We start from the raw sequence: 19681 nt of genomic DNA, 5'->3' as shown, positions 1-19681 counted from the left end.
TGCAAACTGCATGGTATAGGTAACCACCCTGCCAAATCCTTCAATACTTATGCTTTCCTCCAGTCTTTCATGATCCTAATGTTGTTAAAAGGGCTCTTTTGGGTAGAAGTACATTCTTATTAGTAAAGCCAACCACAGTGGTACATTTTAAATCCTGAGCATGCACTTCTCCAGACCAATCCAGACCATGCATTCTTAAAATATACTGTCTAAACCGTGACGTCTGAATCCTACACCTTCCATTCCTCATTTTCTTGTGTAACATTTCCTATGGATTGATGTACACACTTATGATTCATTGGGTGTGTATAATGTGTGTGATATAACGTGCTCTGACACCCTACACTGGTATGGTAGCGCTAAAAAACAAATATTATGCTTGTGAGAAAGAGACCATGGAGCCACGAGGGGCACCGGTGGAGCAGGTGTTTTTTTTTTTGGGTGAGTGGGGTGCCAAGGAAGGTTGGCACACTGGGCGCCACCAGCTATGGACCTCATTCAGGGAGCACCAGGGGTCACTGCTGCGACCCGTAGCTTGCCCTGTGCTCCCTCTGGCAGTGCCTTTGTGACCCGCTGGCCCAGAGGTGGCAAATTCAGTGCCAGAAACATAGAGGTAGCTCCTCCTTTCTCTTTCTTTTCTGTCGAATTTCTATTATACTAATAGTGAATAATAACATATGATTCACTATTAGTGTAATAAAAATGGAGTATAATTAGCTGGAGTATGCCCTTCCATGTCAGCGGAGGTACTTAAAAAAATGATTTTAAATGTATGTTCTGTACATGCTTGTGGGTGAGTGTGGTTATATGAGAGAGCGTGTATGTGTGAATTTGTGTGTATGTGTGTGTGAATGACAGTGGAAGTGAAAGGGCATGTGATGTCACTTCCGCTACCCCAAGCATTTTGGTGAATTGACGTCCATGCCACCAGCGCCAATGCCGGCCCTGAGTGTGAGAGCAGAGAGCGGAAGTGTGCGCGTGCAAGAGGGGTAGATACAGACAGAGGGACAGCGAGAGAGTGTGTGAAAGAGAGTAGGAGAAATGGCGTGTGTGAAAGCAAGAGAGACAGTGACCTTGTGAGAGTGACAGAGAAAGCGTGTGTGTGAAATAGAGACAGAGAGACAAAGAGCTAGGGACATTGAGAGGGAGAAAAACAGACAGAGAGAGAGAGATGTTGTGCAGGTGGGCACAAAAATGCGTTTTTTCCCATCTGTGGAAAGGAAGGTGTATGTCTACTGGACGCCGGACTCTTAATCCAAATATCACTTCTGCCTCTGTTTATTAGCGAGGGTTATGTGGTTGACCCAGATTTTTATTTCAGCAAATACTGCCAGCTTGTTGTTTTTTCTGTTTTGTTTTTTTGTTTGTTGCTAAATTTTCCGGGGCGGGAACTTCAGCTCCTGCCTGTTGTCGGTTTGTGTGGGCGAAGGTTGCTGCAATACCAGTCTCAAAGAGACGATACCTAAATCATGGCGCTTCATCTTTTCAATAAAGCTTTTTTATCTTTCTCCAAAAAGTACGTGTCTGTGTTTAATCTAGGTGGAGGCGTCTCTAGATAGCGCTGTTCATCTCTCACACACTCCCACCAACGCTGTCACCTTTCTCTCGCCACCCCGCTGCCCCCTCCCACCCCCCCTCGCAATCCCACTGCCCCATCTCATCTCCCCCTCACAAGCCCACTGCCCCCTCTCATCTCCCCCTCACGCTCCCACTGCCCCATCTCATCTCCCCCTCACGCTCCCACTGCCCCCTCCCATCCCCCCTCGCAATCCCACTGCCCCATCTCATCTCCCCCTCACAAGCCCACTGCCCCCTCTCATCTCCCCCTCGCAATCCCACTGCCCCCTCTCATCTCCCCCTCACGCTCCCACTGCCCCTCTTATCCCCCTCTCACACTCCCACTGGCCACTCATCTCCCCCATGCTTTCACCTCTCCTCGTACTCACACTGCACCTCTCATGTCTCCCTCACACTCCGACTGCCCCTATCTCTCCCTCACACTCCCCCTCTGTCTCCGCATCGCACTCCCACTGCCCCATCAGCTCTCCCTCGCACTCCCACCAACCCGCTCATGTCTCCCTCACGTTCCCACTGCCCCCTATCTCTCCCTCACACTCCCCCTCTCATCTCTCCATCGCACTCCCACTGACCTCTCTCATCTCTCCCTTGCCTTCATCTCGCACTCACATCCTGTACCCTCTCTCATCTCTCCCTCGCACTCACACTGCCCCCTATCTCCCCGTCACACTCACTGCCTCCACTCTCTGGTGCCTGTTCACACATAGTGCCTTCCTGCACCTCCTCCTGTGCACTCGCCCACCTCTGGCGCCCCTCGCCCCTCCCCCCTCTCTTCCTGGGTGCCCCTCCCACTCCTCTCGGACTGTTCTCACTTGTACTCTGGAAGATGCGCGCGGTCCGTCTCTTTCCGTGCTCCTTCTGCCGGCTCACAGGCCTCTCTCGGTGCAGGACCCACTCTCAGTGCCCCGCCTTCAGTTGGTGGGTGTCCATTGCCCCTCTGAACACCTGCTGTACTTTAATAAGATTTCTTTAAGAAGAGCAGCCAGTCTTTCCCTCCCCCTTATACTCTCTACCTATCTCTCTCGTGCACTCTTTCCACCTCTCTCCTTGGGTTGTATTCAGTTTTTGGTGCACAGTTTCTTTCTTGTGCATTTCCTAGGTTTCTGTCTCGCTCTCCTCATCTTCGCGGGGTGTCTTCTGCTCTCTTTCGGCGCCTTTCGCCTGCTCTCCCCTCCTTTTTCTCACACACTTTCTGCTCGTCTGTCTGGTGTTCATTCAGAGCTTCGTGCACACGCTCCCCCGCTGTCTCTCTATCGATCCTGTGCAGCTCTCACCCCTATCCCCCGGTGCCTCCCTTTACGGTGCACGCAGCACCCTTTGGAGATCCCCCCCTCCCTCTCTGTCTCGGCCGCTCTGGTTCCCACAGGCTATGTCTGGGACTCCAGTTCCAAAGCCCAAGTGCATTGCAGCTTTCCTGGGCATCGCTGTGCTGTTTGCCATAGCCCGGCTGCTCTGGTCCTGGACTGTGGTGATTGTCCTTCTGCTCCTGTTCGTCATCCTTTTCCTGCTCCTCCTGGCCGGTGGCCTGTCTCTCATGGCCCTCACCCAGACGGGGGTCCGCGCCCCCGGCCAGGGCCCCTCCGCAGAGCCAATGCTCAGGTGTACGCCTTCCGCCCTGGCCAGCTACCTGCTCGTGCACTGTCCGAGCTTCGGGGGCCCCCGCTGGAGGGGCTGGCCCTGGTGGGCCCTGCCCTCCCTGCAGACCGCGGTGTCCCTCCTGGGCCCCACAAGCAGCAGAGTTCACTTCGTGAGAGAGCACCTGCAGCTCAGAGACGAGGGACTGGTGGCCCTGGACTGGGCAGTGGGCCTGGGGGCGCGGAGGCGCAGGTCATCCTCCAACTCCAGCGCCCCGGTTCTGCTTTGCATCCCAAATTCCTTCGGAAAGGTGACCCGGAACTTCACGGAGGTGAGTTTGTGATCAGAGTTTTATCACTCGTTGTGGGTTCCCGTGCATCACTTCTCCCCTGGGTGTAAAGGAGGCTGACTAGCATACCCGAGCTTGCATGATCCCTACGCCGCAGGTGAGTTTGGAATCAGAGGAGGGCTCTGGGCTGGGTGATGCTGGTGAGTTTATCACTCGTTGGGTCCCTTGCATCAAGAGCTTCCCTGGGTATAGAGGAGGCTGGCTACCACACCCGAGGTGGCCATCAATCATGCGCCGCAGTGAGTTTGGAATCAGAGGAGGGCTCCGGGCTGGGTGATGCTGGTGAGTTTATCACTCGTTGGGTCCCTTGCATCAAGAGCTTCCCTGGGTATAGAGGAGGCTGTCTAGCACACCCGAGGTGGCCATCAACCATGCGCCGCAGTGAGTTTGGAATCAAAGGAGGGCTCCGGGCTGGGTGATGCTGGTGAGTTTATCACTCGTTGGGTCCCTTGCATCAAGAGCTTCCCTGGGTATAGAGAAGGCTGGCTAGCACACCCGAGGTGGCCATCAATCATGCGCCGCAGTGAGTTTGTCATCAGAGAAGGGCTGGGTGATGCTGGTGCGTTTACTAGAAGTGCTGACTGTGGTTTCTCGTGCGTCACTGTTTCTTTGGGTATAAAGGAGACTGGGTAGCGCACCCCTGCTTGCTATCAGCCCTGCGCCGCGGTGAGTTTGTCATCAGAGGAGGGCCCCGGGCTGGGTGATGCTGGTGAGTTTATCACTCGTTGTGGTTCCCCCGCGTCACTGCTTCCCTGGGTTGAAGGGGACTGGCTAGCACACCCGAGGTTGCCATTAGCCCTGAGCCGCAGTGAGTCTGTCACCAGAGGAGGGCTCGGGGCCAGTGCGGGGCTCACTTCGGGAGGAGCCGCCGTGTCTGCAAGTGTATTGTGATTTTAAAAGCACACACTTCTGGCATTCCTTGCTTCCAGCTATTTTCAGACAACAATACAAATTTCGAGATGACTCCATGATTACTGTTCTTTCTGAAGAGAGATCGGAGTTGTGGCTAGTGGAAGTTTCGACTCATTTTAAAGTAGTGCAGAGGGTTAATATGCCTGCTGCAGATCACAGAAGTGCACATAATGTAAATAGGTCAGTGAGTTACTGCTTTTGTCACAGAGATCCCCTTTGTTACTTGCAGTTTGTAAGTTAAAACCCTAGACTGTGCCTCTCCAGGACAAGCACTCTTAAACTCCACCACCTACCAGTATGGATATGGTTACTCCTTGCCTTCTAGTCTTCTGTCTTACCTGACATTTCGTAGCCACTGAGGTACACACCTCAGCTCGAGTCTCTCTGTGCTCTGACACCCTACCCTGGAGTGAGTACCAGGTGCTATAAAATGAATTAAATGCAAATGAGAATGAGTGGTTATGGAGACTTGAGGGGCTCTGTTAAAGGGTGGCAGTGAGGGAATCCATGGCGGAGGTGGTCATTGGGGGGCACCAACACTCATGGTCGCACTGGACGCCACCAGCGCTAAAGCTGGGCCCGCTCGGGGCTGGTTATTGCTGGTGACTTTATCACTCGTTGTGGGTTCCCGTTATCAGTCGTCACGTGCTTCCTTCGGTATAGGGGAGACTGGCTAGCACACCCCAGGTTGCCATCAGCCCCGCGCCGCAGGTGAGTTTGCCTTCAGAGAAGGGCTCAGGGATGGGTGATGCTGGTGAGTTTATCACTCGATGTGGGTTCCCGTTATCAGTCGTCACGAGCTTCCCTGGGTTAGAGGAGACTGGCTAGCACACCCCAGGTTGCCACGAGCCCTGCCCCCCCATGGAAGTTTGTCATCAGAGGAGGGCTCGGCGATGCTTTCCAGCATGTCACCATAGACACTGGGTCAGGTCTCTGCTGGGTAATATCATCAGGGGCCGGAAGGGTCACGCAAGTGAGTTCATAAGAAGAAGTGGGGGTGAGGGGGTACCATTTTCCACCCGATCCTGCGGATGCTGGGAGAAGGGCGCAGCTGCAGCAATGAAATGTTAATGTCCTTGCAAGGGCATTTCATAAAAAAAAAACACTTTTAACAAACAATTAGTAGAGCCAGCATGAGAAATAATAGTGAAAACATGAAGTACTTGGCAGTGGTGCTTGAGCAGAATGGGGGGGTGTTGGCTGATGGCGTCACGTCATTGAAGGGATAGGGAATATTTGACAGCATTTCCTTGAAAGCTACACCAAATACTGCCAGAAGAAAACATGTGAAAGTCCCTTTATTGTGCACTGTTCTGCTAAACGCTTTTGCACAGCACCTCCCGCACCCCTAGTTCCGGCGCCACTGGCACCTAGCGCCTAGAGTTTATATTTATTTTTGCAGTTTTATATGGCATGGGATACGTCCTTGCCCATGACAGAACACTTAACATCGAGTGAGATAAAAACGTAGAATCATTTCACACCAACATGCACGCGGGTCAACAGATCAGAACAGCAGACAGAGTGGAATTTAGTGTGGAGCCGATAAGTACATACAGTGACCTCACCCGGCCTAGCTGGAGGGTAACAGTGCAGTGGTAAGCAGTGGTAAGGAGGAGACTTTCACCCCAAGCCTTCAGTAATATTACTCTACAGCAGCTGTAGCTCCAAGAAGATGTTAACAAACCCAGGTCTTTATAAGGCGGGTGACTGAGAGGGTCTCCGGTGTCCACCTTCTCGGTGTTTGCCTGTGTGTCTGCTCTCTGGGTGAGCCGTCCTCTTTCCTTGGGCAGAGCCTGTGCTGTCTCTGCTCGTGGAAACCTTTGACCCACTGCTCAGCTGACTTTGGGCCCTCAAGCTAAGTACCTCAGACCATCTGCCCATGTATAAGGAGTAGTCCAGGGTTGATTTGGAAAATAATTAGGCCCATATTTATACTTTTTTAGCACCGCTTTTTTACGCAAAAGCGGCGCAAACTTACAAAATGCTATTGTATTTTGTAAGTTTGCGCCGCTTTTGCGTCAAAAAGTGACGCAAATGCAGCGCTAAAAAAGTATAAATATGGGCCTTAGTGCTTAAAGTGCTGCTCAGAAGCCTGCAGTCAGCATTAATAAATGTCAGTGTGCCGAATACCAAGGCTGATTGTGCTGCATCCACCCTAGGCCTGTTTAATCCACTACGAGTCACTCCATGTCCCATTAAGTCTCTTTTAGGGGTTCCTGCATTATCCCTTTGAGAACGTTTTCCTGTCTTTCTCTTCTTTCCTTTCTGTGTTTCCCCTATTTTGCATGGAGGAAATGCCCGATAAGGAAAAATAAGAGCCGGTACTCAGAAATGAGTGCTAGAGGCACCCACCGGCAACCACTGGCTCAAATTAAGTTGGACTGTGGAGGATGTTCCACTATACTTTTTCCTGGTTTGGACACCTAGGAAAAGCCTGCAAGTCCCAAACAAAAAAACAAATAAATGACCTCCTCCTGCCCTGCAGGCTGGGAGAAGTTTCTAGTGTTACAGGGTAATTTTCTTTTCAAAAAGAAAATCCCACTTTGAGAGCTTGTTTTAGAAACATGGGGGCATATTTGGAAAACCCATAATTTGTTTACAGACCGCAGTCCATGGAGGCATATTTGGGGAACCCATAATTTGTTTACACACCACGGTCCCTGGAGGACCACAATGTATCCTGGCATATCAGACAGGTTTAGCACGACAGTCTCTCAAAGTCTTATAGACGTTTTCAAGGAGACTTGTCTGCTAATCAATCGTTTTGGGCCAAATGTCCAGTGGTATTCAAATAAACTGAAATACGGTTGTTTCTTTGACAAGGAGCTTCTGCACGTTGCCCATCTAAATTGTTTTATGTCATTAGTGCCCTGGAGCTTCTCTCTGAGGTTAGTCACCTGACAAGTAGCTTGACACTGTAATTTTTTTCTGGTGCCTCTGGATTTTTCCCTGTTCTTAGAGTTTGAACACTGGACCTGGTTAACACCATGGTGCATATTTAAGAGCTCCTGAAGCCATTCAAACGCCACATTAGCGTTATTTTTTTATGCTAATGTGGCGTTAGAAGGCCAAACATGCTATGCCATATTTACTTTGTAACCCTTTGCGCTACATTACGCCTGTGCCAGGCATAATGTATGCAAAGGTGGCATTCCCCCATTAGGAGGGGCAAAAAATGGTGCAAGGGAATCTAAGAGATTTTCTTGCGCCATTTTTTTCGGCACTTTTAACACCTGCTCAGAGCAGGCATTAAAAGGAGGCTTCCATTGTTATAATGGGCCCCTGGGTGCTTTGCAGGATTAGTTTCAGAATTTTTGACACTAATCCTGCAGAGCGCCAGACTAGCGTAAAAAATTCTGATGCTAGTCCCCTAACTACCACCAGGGTGCACCATATTTTAAATACGGCACACATATGGTGGCGTTAGGGGAGCGCTAAGGGGTGCAAGAAAAGTGACACTGCACTGTGTGCAGCGCCACCTTTCATAAATATACCACCATGTATCTTAGATCCAATCACTGTCCAGGATCTTTGGTACCCAAGGGATGACTTGGATGTCAGTAGGCCTATGGGTAGTGCCAGAGGGAGAAATTATGACACATCCATGGTATTTGGCACCCCACACTTCGATAGCTCTGGCCACGGGCTTCTGAACAAAACTTTGGGTCATAGCACTTATTCATTAAAAAAACTAAGCACTGCTCTTCAGGTTGCCTCAATGCTGCTCTAGATGTTGCTGGCCTTTGTTTTTTTAAAAGTTCTTATCAACTCAGAGCCAGCAAGCCAGGAGAGAAGGACGGTGTGTGGGTTTTCACCTGAGGTTTCACTTGCAAATGATTTTGTTTGAGTAGAAATGGAATGCAAATTCCAGCTGTAAGCCATGCTTATTTGGACTATTGGATGTTCAAAGTGACTACAGGGGAAGAGGTCAGCTTCACAGATCTGTCTCGAAAGCTGGAGATTACAATACCCACTCAAGTGTTCATCTAATAGTGATCTGCGCCACTGATTATAGCATTCTCACCTCACACTTTAGAGCAGAGGTCTTCAAACTGGGGGGCGGGCCCCCCTTGGGGGGCCTTAAGTGATCCCAGGGGGGGCGCCAAACTCTGGCCAAAAGAAATATTATACAGATAACATGCCTTTGTTTTAAGAATTAGCATGTTATTGCAGTTTTTAAAAGGTAACAGTACTTAACTGCAATGTTTAAATAGGTTTAGACATATTTAAACATTGCCATCTTTCTAAAATAATTGTGAAGAATTCAGAGGGGGTGCCCAATGATTTTTATTTTTCAACTGGGGGGCGCGGCATTAAAACGTTTGAAGACCACTGCTTTAGAGTGAAAGGAAGTGTCACATTATGGGAAAGTGTGGGGATAATGTGAGTGGGCACTGAAGACCCCACCCACAAGGACACATTAAAAGGCCAGTCATTGGCTATGTAAACTGTATACAACAAAGTAGTCACCACATAACCAAGCCAGACAGGTTCCTTCCTTGGAATGACAAAGGGAAAAACCTTTTTTAAACTTCTTTTTGGTGAACAATAAATGGTACACAAAAAGATGACAGACAGAATGCTGAACATTATCAAACATTTACCCCTAGGCACAGGTCTGGGTTTAATCTAACATTATTTTTCTCACCACACTATTCCAGTTTGGACACACCCATGTGCTAATCAGCCATGGGAACAGTCCAGCCTGAATTGCCAATTCAGGCCCTCCCTGGACCTGAAAACAAGCATCATTGGACCAGTTTTGGGGTATCATCCTTCATCAACCATGCTAACTTGAAACCAGTGGCATAGGGAGCACGGGACCCATGTCTGGGCATACCCTTCCCACTTAGGGCAAAAATGCAAAACATAAAAAGTATGGACCGAATGGCAGGGTCCAGACTGGGGTAGCATGAAGAGCTAAAGAACAATGGATTTAAACCAGATCTGTGACTGGGGGTGAGTGTTTGAAAAGCTTCAGCACTACGTTCATCATCCTTTTATGTTGCTGAACAAAAAATGGGAACACAATCTTACATGTTCTGTTTGTTGCAATTGCATCCTTAGACAGCTTCACACACAGATTCATTAGTGGCTCAAAGCACATTAAGAGGGTACATTTGCTTAAAATCAAATCATTACAGTCCCCAAACAAAAAATTAGATTGGTCCAACTCTGGCAGCTGACTGTATAACATACCCTTGAAGCATTATGTGATGACCCTCGGTCTGAGGAGCTGTCTGGTCTAACATGCAAATAAACACAAGAGTGGATTAAAGTTGATTAAACGCTCTTAAATCAGAATGACAAATAAAAGTATTCAAATGTGGAGTCACTGAATAAGATAAAAACATGCAATCTATAATAGAGGTAACACCAAACGAAGGGACCCCAAGTACGGTGACCTGGATTATCACTCTAAAATCTATCATCTAATTCTGCCACATCCACAGCAGTAGCTGAGTTTAACAGTGCAGAGCCCTTAAAATTACATCTTTGGTTTAGTACAGTTGGGTAATGTGGTTCCCAACACCTGTCCAGCTCCAAATGATCATAACTCTTAAATAAAGAATTTACTTTTAAGCTCTCAACATATTCACTATCCAAGTCACAGCAAGTGGATGATTGGAGGTAATTCGTATTGCCAGGCCCCAGTGTGTGTGTCTAGCCACCAAACAATGAATTGAAGCCCAAGGGCACATGTCTCAATGCCCTCCTGAATAATGGCCTAAATCCAGAGACAGATGATTCTGCCAGATCTTTGGTATTTATTCTTGTTAAAAAACTCAACCTGGATTCACATGTCCAACATGCAGCCAAAAGCTCTATTTTACCAACTAAGACTTTCGTCAGCAATGACTACATTAAATCAGGAGTTCATTCCCTGTTTTTTTCGCCTATCGACTAATGGGACAGACTTCTAATCAACCGCTCCAAATAATTAACAGCATCATTAAGAGCAGTTCTACACGTGCCTGCTCTCCTAACCCCTAACACGCACAAATTCATCCAGTTTACCCATCTATTCTGCTCACTTAATTGCTTGCCTATTAGACAGCATGCCTGACACACATCATCCTTTTAACTCTTCCTCACGCCTACCCTCAAACGTAGGACCTCAGGCAGCTCACTGAATTTAAGAAGCAAAGGAAACCTCAGGCTAGGAGTCCCCAGGTACATGGAAAAACAAACACACCACAACTTAGAAATGCCTCCAAAGTTTTGGAATGTCCTACCCAGACAGATAAGGCTGGCGCCATTGTTGTCTCTTTTCAAGCTCTTACTGAAGGGCCACCTCCTACCCAAACTCCTTATTATAAGAACCTCAACCTCTTCATAACCTCCATATTTCCCAATTACGGGGTTGACTGCTGTTGGAGAACAACATTAAACTTCACAGTTACCTCCCTATGCTTCTTACTGGATGTATATTTCTATCCACCTGTAAAACGACTTTTTTGACAACATTTTTATTTTCCTGGTCCGAGTCCTTGCTTTGTAAAAGCTCAGAAAAATCACACATGCATTTTATTCTCATGTCACAGGCGACACAGTTACACGCGCCATTCACACCCCCGCCACTCAGTCCGAATAGTCACATACCAACCACAAGATGGCGTCCAAGGGTCCTACGCAGAAACCATATTAAATTGCAGGCACCTAGGTAGACCTCTGTACATAGAAGAGGAATAAAGCCAAACCAATCAAAGCACTCGACTATCACTAAATATTGCATGAAAGGCATTAAAACAACAAATAAAATACACTCACACACACACACAACTCTCAGGTACACTAGATGTCGACATGACAGAGTTATGTGTTCATTACTTTCCAATTTAATAATTTATCTATTTTCTGTCTACTCTCTCCAGCAGTATGTGAACGAGCATTATTTATATGCTTTGTAAAATAAGCTTGTCTAGTCGGAATTTGCCATGCACGTTTATTTCTCTGTTTTTAGTGCCAGTTGTAATATTTTAGTTCTTGTTTCCACAATAAGTGGGTGGGTTGTAGTTGGTGGCTCAGTTGGTCAGAATGAGCTGAGTTGCTGGTCAGTGCCCACTGGGGTGACGTTTTTATGAAAAGATAGGTGAAATGTACCATTTGATGTGGGTTTTTTTTAAGGACCTGGCCTAATGGTTTTGATTGGCTGGACCCATGAAGATTATGTAACTTAACCCCTACCATCCCAGCATGAGAGGCTCCACCCACCAATGCTTCGGGGTCCTGGTTTGTGTGAATTTAGATAATGGTAATGATATCTAGGGCAAGGCCCATCCCATCCCTCTCCATATGTATTCTGGAAGGTGTTGTATATTGGCCTTTTGCATGCTCTGTGCCCCTGCGTGCTGGATTGCTATCCCTCCCCCTGAGTGCATGGGTCGCTGTCCTGCAGTGTGGGGGAAGGAATCACTCGCTCTGCAATGGAGTGCCAGATTCAATCTCCATCCCTATGGTAGTATTCACTCTACACACCACTGACTGAAGGATCCGCCTTCCTTCCCACTGACGGAGGGGTGCACATTCCGTCTCTACAAGGGCCAGGTCTAACTGGTACATTGCTTGCACTCCTTCCTAATCAGCTTAGGGGTCGCTCCCACTGAGTGCTGGATTCCCAGACCCTGGCCTGCGGTCAGCATCTGCTCACATGCCCCCTAAGTACAGGATTCATACTCCCTCTATCTGATCTCAGGATCCAATCTGCATCCTTCCCCTTGGGCTCCGGGTTCACTATTACCGCCTCTAAAGTCACTCTCTGGGCCTATGAATTTGGAATCTCCATTGATAACCTGTGACCTTTCTTTTCCAGCTGTGCCAGCTGGCTCTCACCCACGGTTACCACCCTGTCATCTTTAATCGGCGCTGCCACAACGACTGCCCTCTCAGCACGGCCAAGCTCCAGCCGTACGGTGACCCCTGTGACCTTCGAGAAGCGGTTCAGTACATATGCCACCGGCACCATGCCTCCAGGCTCTTTGCGGTGGCAGAGAGCACAGGCGCGGGCCTCCTCTTCTCCTACCTCGGGGAGTGTGGCTCTTCCAGCTACCTGACGGCTGCAGCATGCATCTCCCCTCTCCTCTGCCCACAGGAGTGGTTCGAAGATGGGTGCCCCTGGTTCTGGGAGAAAGTCCTGCTCCTCTATCAAAAGTTCACACTGAGTAGGTAAGTACACCCCCCCTCCCCAGAATCCTATTTCTGGTGCAAAAATAGACACAAACTACTTTTTCCGGTTGGCACTTTGCTCCTCTACTGTAAGTAGTAATGGGAAGGGGGCCACAACCTGCAGTTTGAGCCCTGGGCGATGCAGTGGGTTCTGAAGGAGCTCAACAATGGAGGAAACTGGTTGGTGCTGCTGTTGTGTAGGCTCTCATTATTCTAATGAGACTACTGGATTTGAGCGGCAGAATCGCCTGCTTTGTGGGAGACTGAGTCTTACCCACTGCAGGTGACACCTGACTCCCCATCCGCTTTTTGCTCCAGCTAACTAGCAGTGCCTCATCTCTATGCGAGAGCAGGGATGATTGGGCAGCCGAGCGCATGACACAATTGACTCCTCAGGGAAATCGTGGTCACTCAGATCTCATCCGTTTCTCTCATTTACATTCGTCTCACATATAAAAGGACAAGCACAGGCCATATATGTTTCAATAAGGTTTTAATGAAGCAACTGCATCTTAGACAATAAAGCATGTACTGCAATAACCAGGACGATAAAGCTTGACAGTATTAGTATTGTGACAGGGAGAGTAAAGCATAGAAATGACGCTACCATATTGTCACTAGAGTCAATAGACTAATTCCTACCTAGGCCATATTAGAGTACAGCATGTTACGCTCTAGTTCTGCCCATTAGGTTCCCTTGGGAAGACATCACCCTCCATATCTAAGCAAAGACCTGAAGTCTGCTTAAGCAGCTGTAGCGAAGCGTTCAGCAATCAGCATACAGTCTTGGTCATCTGTCTGGAATCTCCCTCTAACGTGTATGGGACAGGGAAGTGTTTTTATAATAAAACATCTGATGTTCTGAGAAAATGTCCCTACATAAGTATGTGTATGTTTCTATGAATAACAGAGACAAATCGTTACCATGTTTTACCGGCAACCTATCTTACTGCAGCCTTGAGAGCAGCACAGAGTGAACAAGAATGTCTTGTTTAAGAATGTAGTGCTGAATTAGGCAAAGAATAGCTAGATATAGAGAAATAAACAAGACCACAAATGTGGCTATTGCTAAAATAATAAACAAAGCTGAATAAAATATATCTAGGTTAAAGTGCACAGCGGCAGGCCTAGTGTGCTAAAATAACGTGCATGGAGCTATAACTAAAATGGCTACACGACACCCTTCCCATGCCGGTTTAAAGGTGGTTGAAAAGCTTAATTATGTATAAAAGCTACTAAAATTAAACCTAAGATATATATAAAAAATATCAGTAATGACAAGTCAACAAGACACTTGAGCATACATAAAAGTAACATTTAAAATGTTAACTTGTGGCGTAAAAAATGCAGAATTTCAAGAGTCAGAGTCCTTTTGGAAGATGCCAATCAAATCCAGGATAATTGAGGGCAGGAAATCTTCCACTTCTGCAGGTGGTAAAGTAGAAAACTCATCGCCAAGAAGAACCAAGGAGCATTCGTGTTCCATAGCCTGAGCTTCAGCCAAGGCAGTAGCATTTCATGGTGTGCCCAATAATGAGTTCAGAGCCGCATCCTCCATGAAGGGCAACTCATAAGCAGCTTCCCGTAGCAAATGCACCCTCAACACGCATGTCTGGTAATGAGCCCTCAGCAAGAACATCAACTGATCAGCGTCCAGTGAAAGCAAGCACTGCGTAGAAAGACAAACCTTCAGTGCATGTTCGATTGAGCACCAGAGGTACCGAAACACGGGCTGCACACAATGCAAAACCGGTCTGAATGACAGAGACCAGTCACACTCCAATTGCTCCAGGAGTGTTGCTCCGAAGTACTGCATCATGCGTTCACGGCACAGCTGAGCTGGTGGGAGCTCTTTCATTCCTCCTTATTGCGGCAGAACAGTCATTGCGCAATAGCAAAATGCCACCTGTTATAGCCGAAGTTGTTGGAAATCCCCCTAAAATACTGGAGACTATTGAGTGAATGGCCGATGGTATTAAACCGAATATAGAGGAGAAGGTATGAACAGAACCAGAACCAACAGCCTTAAAAAAATTGTGATTCCAGTAGTACTGGATGCATTGAATATTTGCCCCACGAGCTCACCTAAGTGTCTTGGAAAGTTGCTACTTAATAGGGACTGTATCTCTGCTGATGACCTTGCCACCTGGAGTGCATAGGTCTCACATGCAGATGTGAGCGACACATGTTTTTGGAACAATAAAGCCTTGAGTCTGCTGAACTTGTCAAAATTCACATTAGAAGTAGCAATATGGGGCCAAATCTCAGCTACTTCCTTTTGTCTTGTGAGAGGAAAAAGTACGTCCCCGCAGCATGTAACAACCTTAGAGCCCGAAACAACGTAAACTATTCCAGCTCGCATCCCACAATAGTTTTCACTATTGAGGAGAACATAGCTGCCATTTGAGAGCACCTGGAACGCAGGTCTAACTAAGGGGACTGGAACTCCCTTCAGATAACAAGCCAAGTTCGCTGTTGAAGCGTTACACGCCCATGCAAGGACAGCTGTTTACAGACCATCGAATGGCTGACAGAAGTCTCACATTCACTACCGCTAAGAAAGACCTCGTTCATGCCACTGAGACATTTGTATGAGAAGGGCAGCTCCCACATGTCATGGATGTAACTATCTCCCAGCCTGTCATATCTGCCTACCACAATGTGTTTTAAACAGGACGTGAATTGAAGTGTTGAAATAGGCAGACTAATGACCCCGTGTATTAACTACTCAGCAGATGGTATTTCAGCCACAGTAAAAGGCAACTTTTCTAACTTTTCGATGTTTAACATAACATAAGTCGCTTCTTTCTTAGCCATTAGTTGGTGTTGTTGTGTTAAGTTAAATGTAGGAAATATGTCCCTTGCACTAACGTGTTGCCACGGATCGCGACCTACCTTCAACGTTTGAAGTGTCCAACCCAACTACATAATGGACCTTAGTTGACTTTGTCCATGGTGTAACGAGGACATATCACTTTGTATTATGTCTATTGCAGAAGAGACGATGGTATTCAGGGTGTATATCCGGTCGGACAGGGTATTAATCCCATTATCTACAACAGCTAATGCCTTCTGTAAATTTTCCTGGCTTATTTGCCTTAACCGGGCAGCAGCTTCTTGTTGGGAAAGCTTCCAAATTTCATCATGAACTGCATATAGGAACTGCTTTCTCCGTTGTTTTCTGGGGCCTAACAGGAAGGCATGTAAGTCTGTTATTAGACAGGAGACTGAGGTGTTCTCTAACAGCATCTAGTGAGGAACTTTTCAACCATTGCTGACATAGTTTCCCTACACTGTATGTTGTTACTATAACCGCATGTTCAGATGACACATAGCAAGGGTCTGACCTATTAGTTCTAAAACCCCCTGTTGAGTTTATAAAACGTTTATGACACCCATTGGTATCTATTGGCCACAATAACCACCCACCAGGACGTGACAGTGAAGCATTAAACATGCCATTCTGGACCAATTCATAGAGCTGATCCTCTGTTACATTTACATATTTTTGCCATTTGTGAAATTTTGCAGGGGCGGGAATACTGCGCGCATTCAATTCCTTAATCTTTGCTAAGCCTAAACAACTTGTTTGTTGTACCGTTTCATTTAAAAATATCATTTGAACAGGTATCAGGCATGGTCTAAATGAAGCTTCCTTTCCCCTTATTTGCAAATTTCTAGTTCCCCACACACTTTTTAAGTCAATCAACTTCAACCAATATTCATAGCCTTCTACAGCTAATCAGGAAACAAAGGAATCTGAATAAATACATTTCGTATCTGTCAATAATATATGTACATTTTCCATTGAGGGCAATTTAAAATAATACGACTCAGCATTTTTTATCATTGTGCCCAGAAATATATGCAAACTTTTCAGAATATATTTTAGAACTCCCCTGTGGTGTAGTCGTACAGTGTTCCCATTTTGTGTAATTAAAAACAGTCTTTGGGATACTTGCTCTATGAATGAAATGGTGCCCATAATAATTATAGCAAAACATGTCACCATAATTCTCTTTAGATTGATAAACATCTTCACTTTCAAACACAGTATAATACTGCAATTCAGTCATCATGGAGTCAACCGTTTTCATATCCAAGTCATCTGAAACATTTCCGGGTATTATTACATCGTTCATTGAAAGTTTAAACACCTATGGTATTTGAATGACCTCTGTCGGGCCGTATATATCAAATGTTACTTTATTCTAAACAATCGCATCAGGAATCGGTATGGCGGAAATGTTCACAAAAGTCTCTACGGACCTTGTGAGAAGAGAAATGGGGTTTTAGGACCTCATCCACCAGTTCAACTGTTGATCTTTCAGGAAGAAAATGACCATGTATTAATAAAAAAGAATGTTATGACAAAACCAATCCAAAGTAGGAAAGCTAGTACAGTCAAATAAACCATGGATCCATGGGAAAATAAGGTACTTTGTCTTAAGCTAGTTTATCAGCTTACGTGATTTTGACAGTTCAGATGTAGAAGAGGCAAATGAGTCCGAAAAGGTGTTGTTGACGTTAGTGAAGTATCCAGAAGCAGTTCGTGCAAAGGCTGGAGCCGTATTTGTAGAAGGAGAGCTGGTAGGGGACTCCCGCAGTGGTTCAGAATGAATGACGCCATCCGTCTGTGTCGATGTTGTGTCAAATTGATCAGTTATTTCTGTATTGTTTGTTGAAACAGATGTTAGTGGAACTAATGCAAGATCATTTTCCACCCTCCCCAAGCTCAAGAGGGGTTAGCATTGCTGCTCACAACTTGTAGAGGGACGTCTTGACCAGTAGTGAGAGGGATTAGGGAACTACTGGCTGTTCCTCCTGGTCTGCTGTGCAGGATTGGCCACATGGTGTGACTTGACATTGTCGATAGATACAAAGCAGTTTTCTTTAGCACCAACCAACGGTGGTAGAATGACATTTCTGGTACCATGTATTCCCAAAACTGGGACCGGTGCACGATAAGAAGGACTAAACTCCTTTTTCACAGCAACCTTTTTACGTACTAGATCCCCAACTTTAGGAATCCAGCCAGTAGTTGTTATTGGTACATCCTTAATTCCTGTGGAGGCAGCATTGGCAGAAGTGTTGTCACCACGGAACTGTTGTAATTCCTGCAAGACAGTGACACGTTCATTTATGTCTAAAGGTGTTTCTGCCACCTCCACGCTAGGGACATCAAGATCTAGAACATACATTTGAGTTCCGAAAAGGCCCTTGTATGAAGTATGACCTCCCCAGGGACGTTATAGGCAGATTGTTAAGTGCTCCCTGAACTCCATACAGGTGATTAAGCCAACTACGTCCTGTACCTAAGACTCTGGCTGTTAAGGACTGCTTCAAATTACGGTTTTGTCGCTCCATGACACTATTTCCCTCGGGATGAAATGGAGACGAGTAAGGGAGTTGGAACCCTAACGAAGCCATGGCATCCCTAAATGCCTTTTAGCAAAAGCAGGGCCCTGGACTGAGTGGAAAGCCGCCACTGCATATGTACTGATAAAGACTCGCAAATCTTTAATAACAGTCCGAGCATCAGCTGAACGTTGTGGCCACACCCATAAAAATCTGGAGCAGAAGTCGACAGCGACTAAAATGTATTTGTATGTACTATCCGTTGTTAGGGGACCACAATGGTCCAAGTACACACATTGTACTGGTTTGTTGGAAATTAGGAGGGGTGTCTGCGGTGGGCGTTTGGCGGTGAAATCCTTAATTTGTTGGCAGATGTCACAACAAAGGACATACTGCTTGGCCTGTTTGTATAGACCTGGCCATCAATAACGTGCTTGTAACAATGATATTGTTGCCGCCTCACCAGCACGGGCAGATGCTGTGAGAAGGTAGCCTCTTTCTAGCCTTGTTACCCCCACTTTTGGCCTGTTTGTGAGTGTATGTCAGGGTGTTTGTCACTGTTTTCACTGTCTCACTGGGATCCTGATAGCCAGGCCTCAGTGCTCATAGTGAAAACACCATGTTTTCAGTATGGTTGTTATGTGTCACTGGGATCCTGCTAGTCAGGACCCCAGTGCTCATAGGTTTGTGGCCTATATGTATGTGTCACTGGGACCCTGTCACACAGGGCCCCAGTGCTCATAGGTGTGCATGTATATGTTCCCTGTGTGGTGCCTAACTGTCTCACTGAGGCTCTGCTAACCAGAACCTCAGTGGTTATGCTCTCTCATTACTTTCAAATTGTCACTGACAGGCTAGTGACCATTTTTACCAATTTACATTGGCTTACTGGAACACCCTTATAATTCCCTAGTATATGGTACTGAGGTACCCAGGGTATTGGGGTTCCAGGAGATCCCTATGGGCTGCAGCATTTCTTTTGCCACCCATAGGGAGCTCTGACAATTCTTACACAGGCCTGCCACTGCAGCCTGAGTGAAATAACGTCCACGTTATTTCACAGCCATTTTACACTGCACTTAAGTAACTTATAAGTCACCTATATGTCTAACCTTTACCTGGTAAAGGTTAGGTGCAAAGTTACTTAGTGTGAGGGCACCCTGGCACTAGCCAAGGTGCCCCCACATTGTTCAGAGCCAATTCACTGAACTTTGTGAGTGCGGGGACACCATTACACGCGTGCACTACATATAGGTCACTACCTATATGTAGCTTCACCATGGTAACTCCGAATATGGCCATGTAACATGTCTATGATCATGGAATTGCCCCCTCTATGCCATCCTGGCATAGTTGGCACAATCCCATGATCCCAGTGGTCTGTAGCACAGACCCTGGCACTGCCAGACTGCCCTTCCTGGGGTTTCACTGCAGCTGCTGCTGCTGCCAACCCCTCAGACAGGCAGCTGCCCTCCTGGGGTCCAGCCAGGCCTGGCCCAGGATGGCAGAACAAAGAACTTCCTCTGAGAGAGGGTGTGACACCCTCTCCCTTTGGAAAATGGTCTGAAGGCAGGGGAGGAGTAGCCTCCCCCAGCCTCTGGAAATGCTTTGTTGGGCACAGATGTGCCCAATTCTGCATAAGCCAGTCTACACCGGTTCAGGGACCCCTTAGCCCCTGCTCTGGCGCGAAACTGGACAAAGGAAAGGGGAGTGACCACTCCCCTGACCTGCACCTCCCCT

The 19681-nt window shown here is 47.0% G+C and overlaps 1 protein-coding gene across 1 annotated transcript in view; it reads left to right on the top strand.

Moving 5' to 3' along the window:
- The first annotated feature begins 2408 nt into the window (after positions 1–2408).
- LOC138285765 (protein ABHD15-like) overlaps positions 2409–19681 on the top strand; it is a 40840-nt gene continuing 23567 nt past the window's right edge. The window contains exons 1-2 of the mRNA XM_069226122.1: positions 2409–3484; positions 12231–12583. Coding sequence (XP_069082223.1) covers positions 2948–3484; positions 12231–12583 — 890 coding nt within the window. The 5' untranslated portion in view covers positions 2409–2947. The remainder of the gene's footprint in view (positions 3485–12230; positions 12584–19681) is intronic.

This window comes from Pleurodeles waltl, chromosome 3_1 (assembly GCF_031143425.1).
Source record: "Pleurodeles waltl isolate 20211129_DDA chromosome 3_1, aPleWal1.hap1.20221129, whole genome shotgun sequence".
Lineage (NCBI taxonomy): Eukaryota > Metazoa > Chordata > Amphibia > Caudata > Salamandridae > Pleurodeles > Pleurodeles waltl.
The sequence above is the reverse complement of the archived record's forward strand: the minus strand, read 5'-3'. Positions and strand labels throughout refer to the sequence as shown.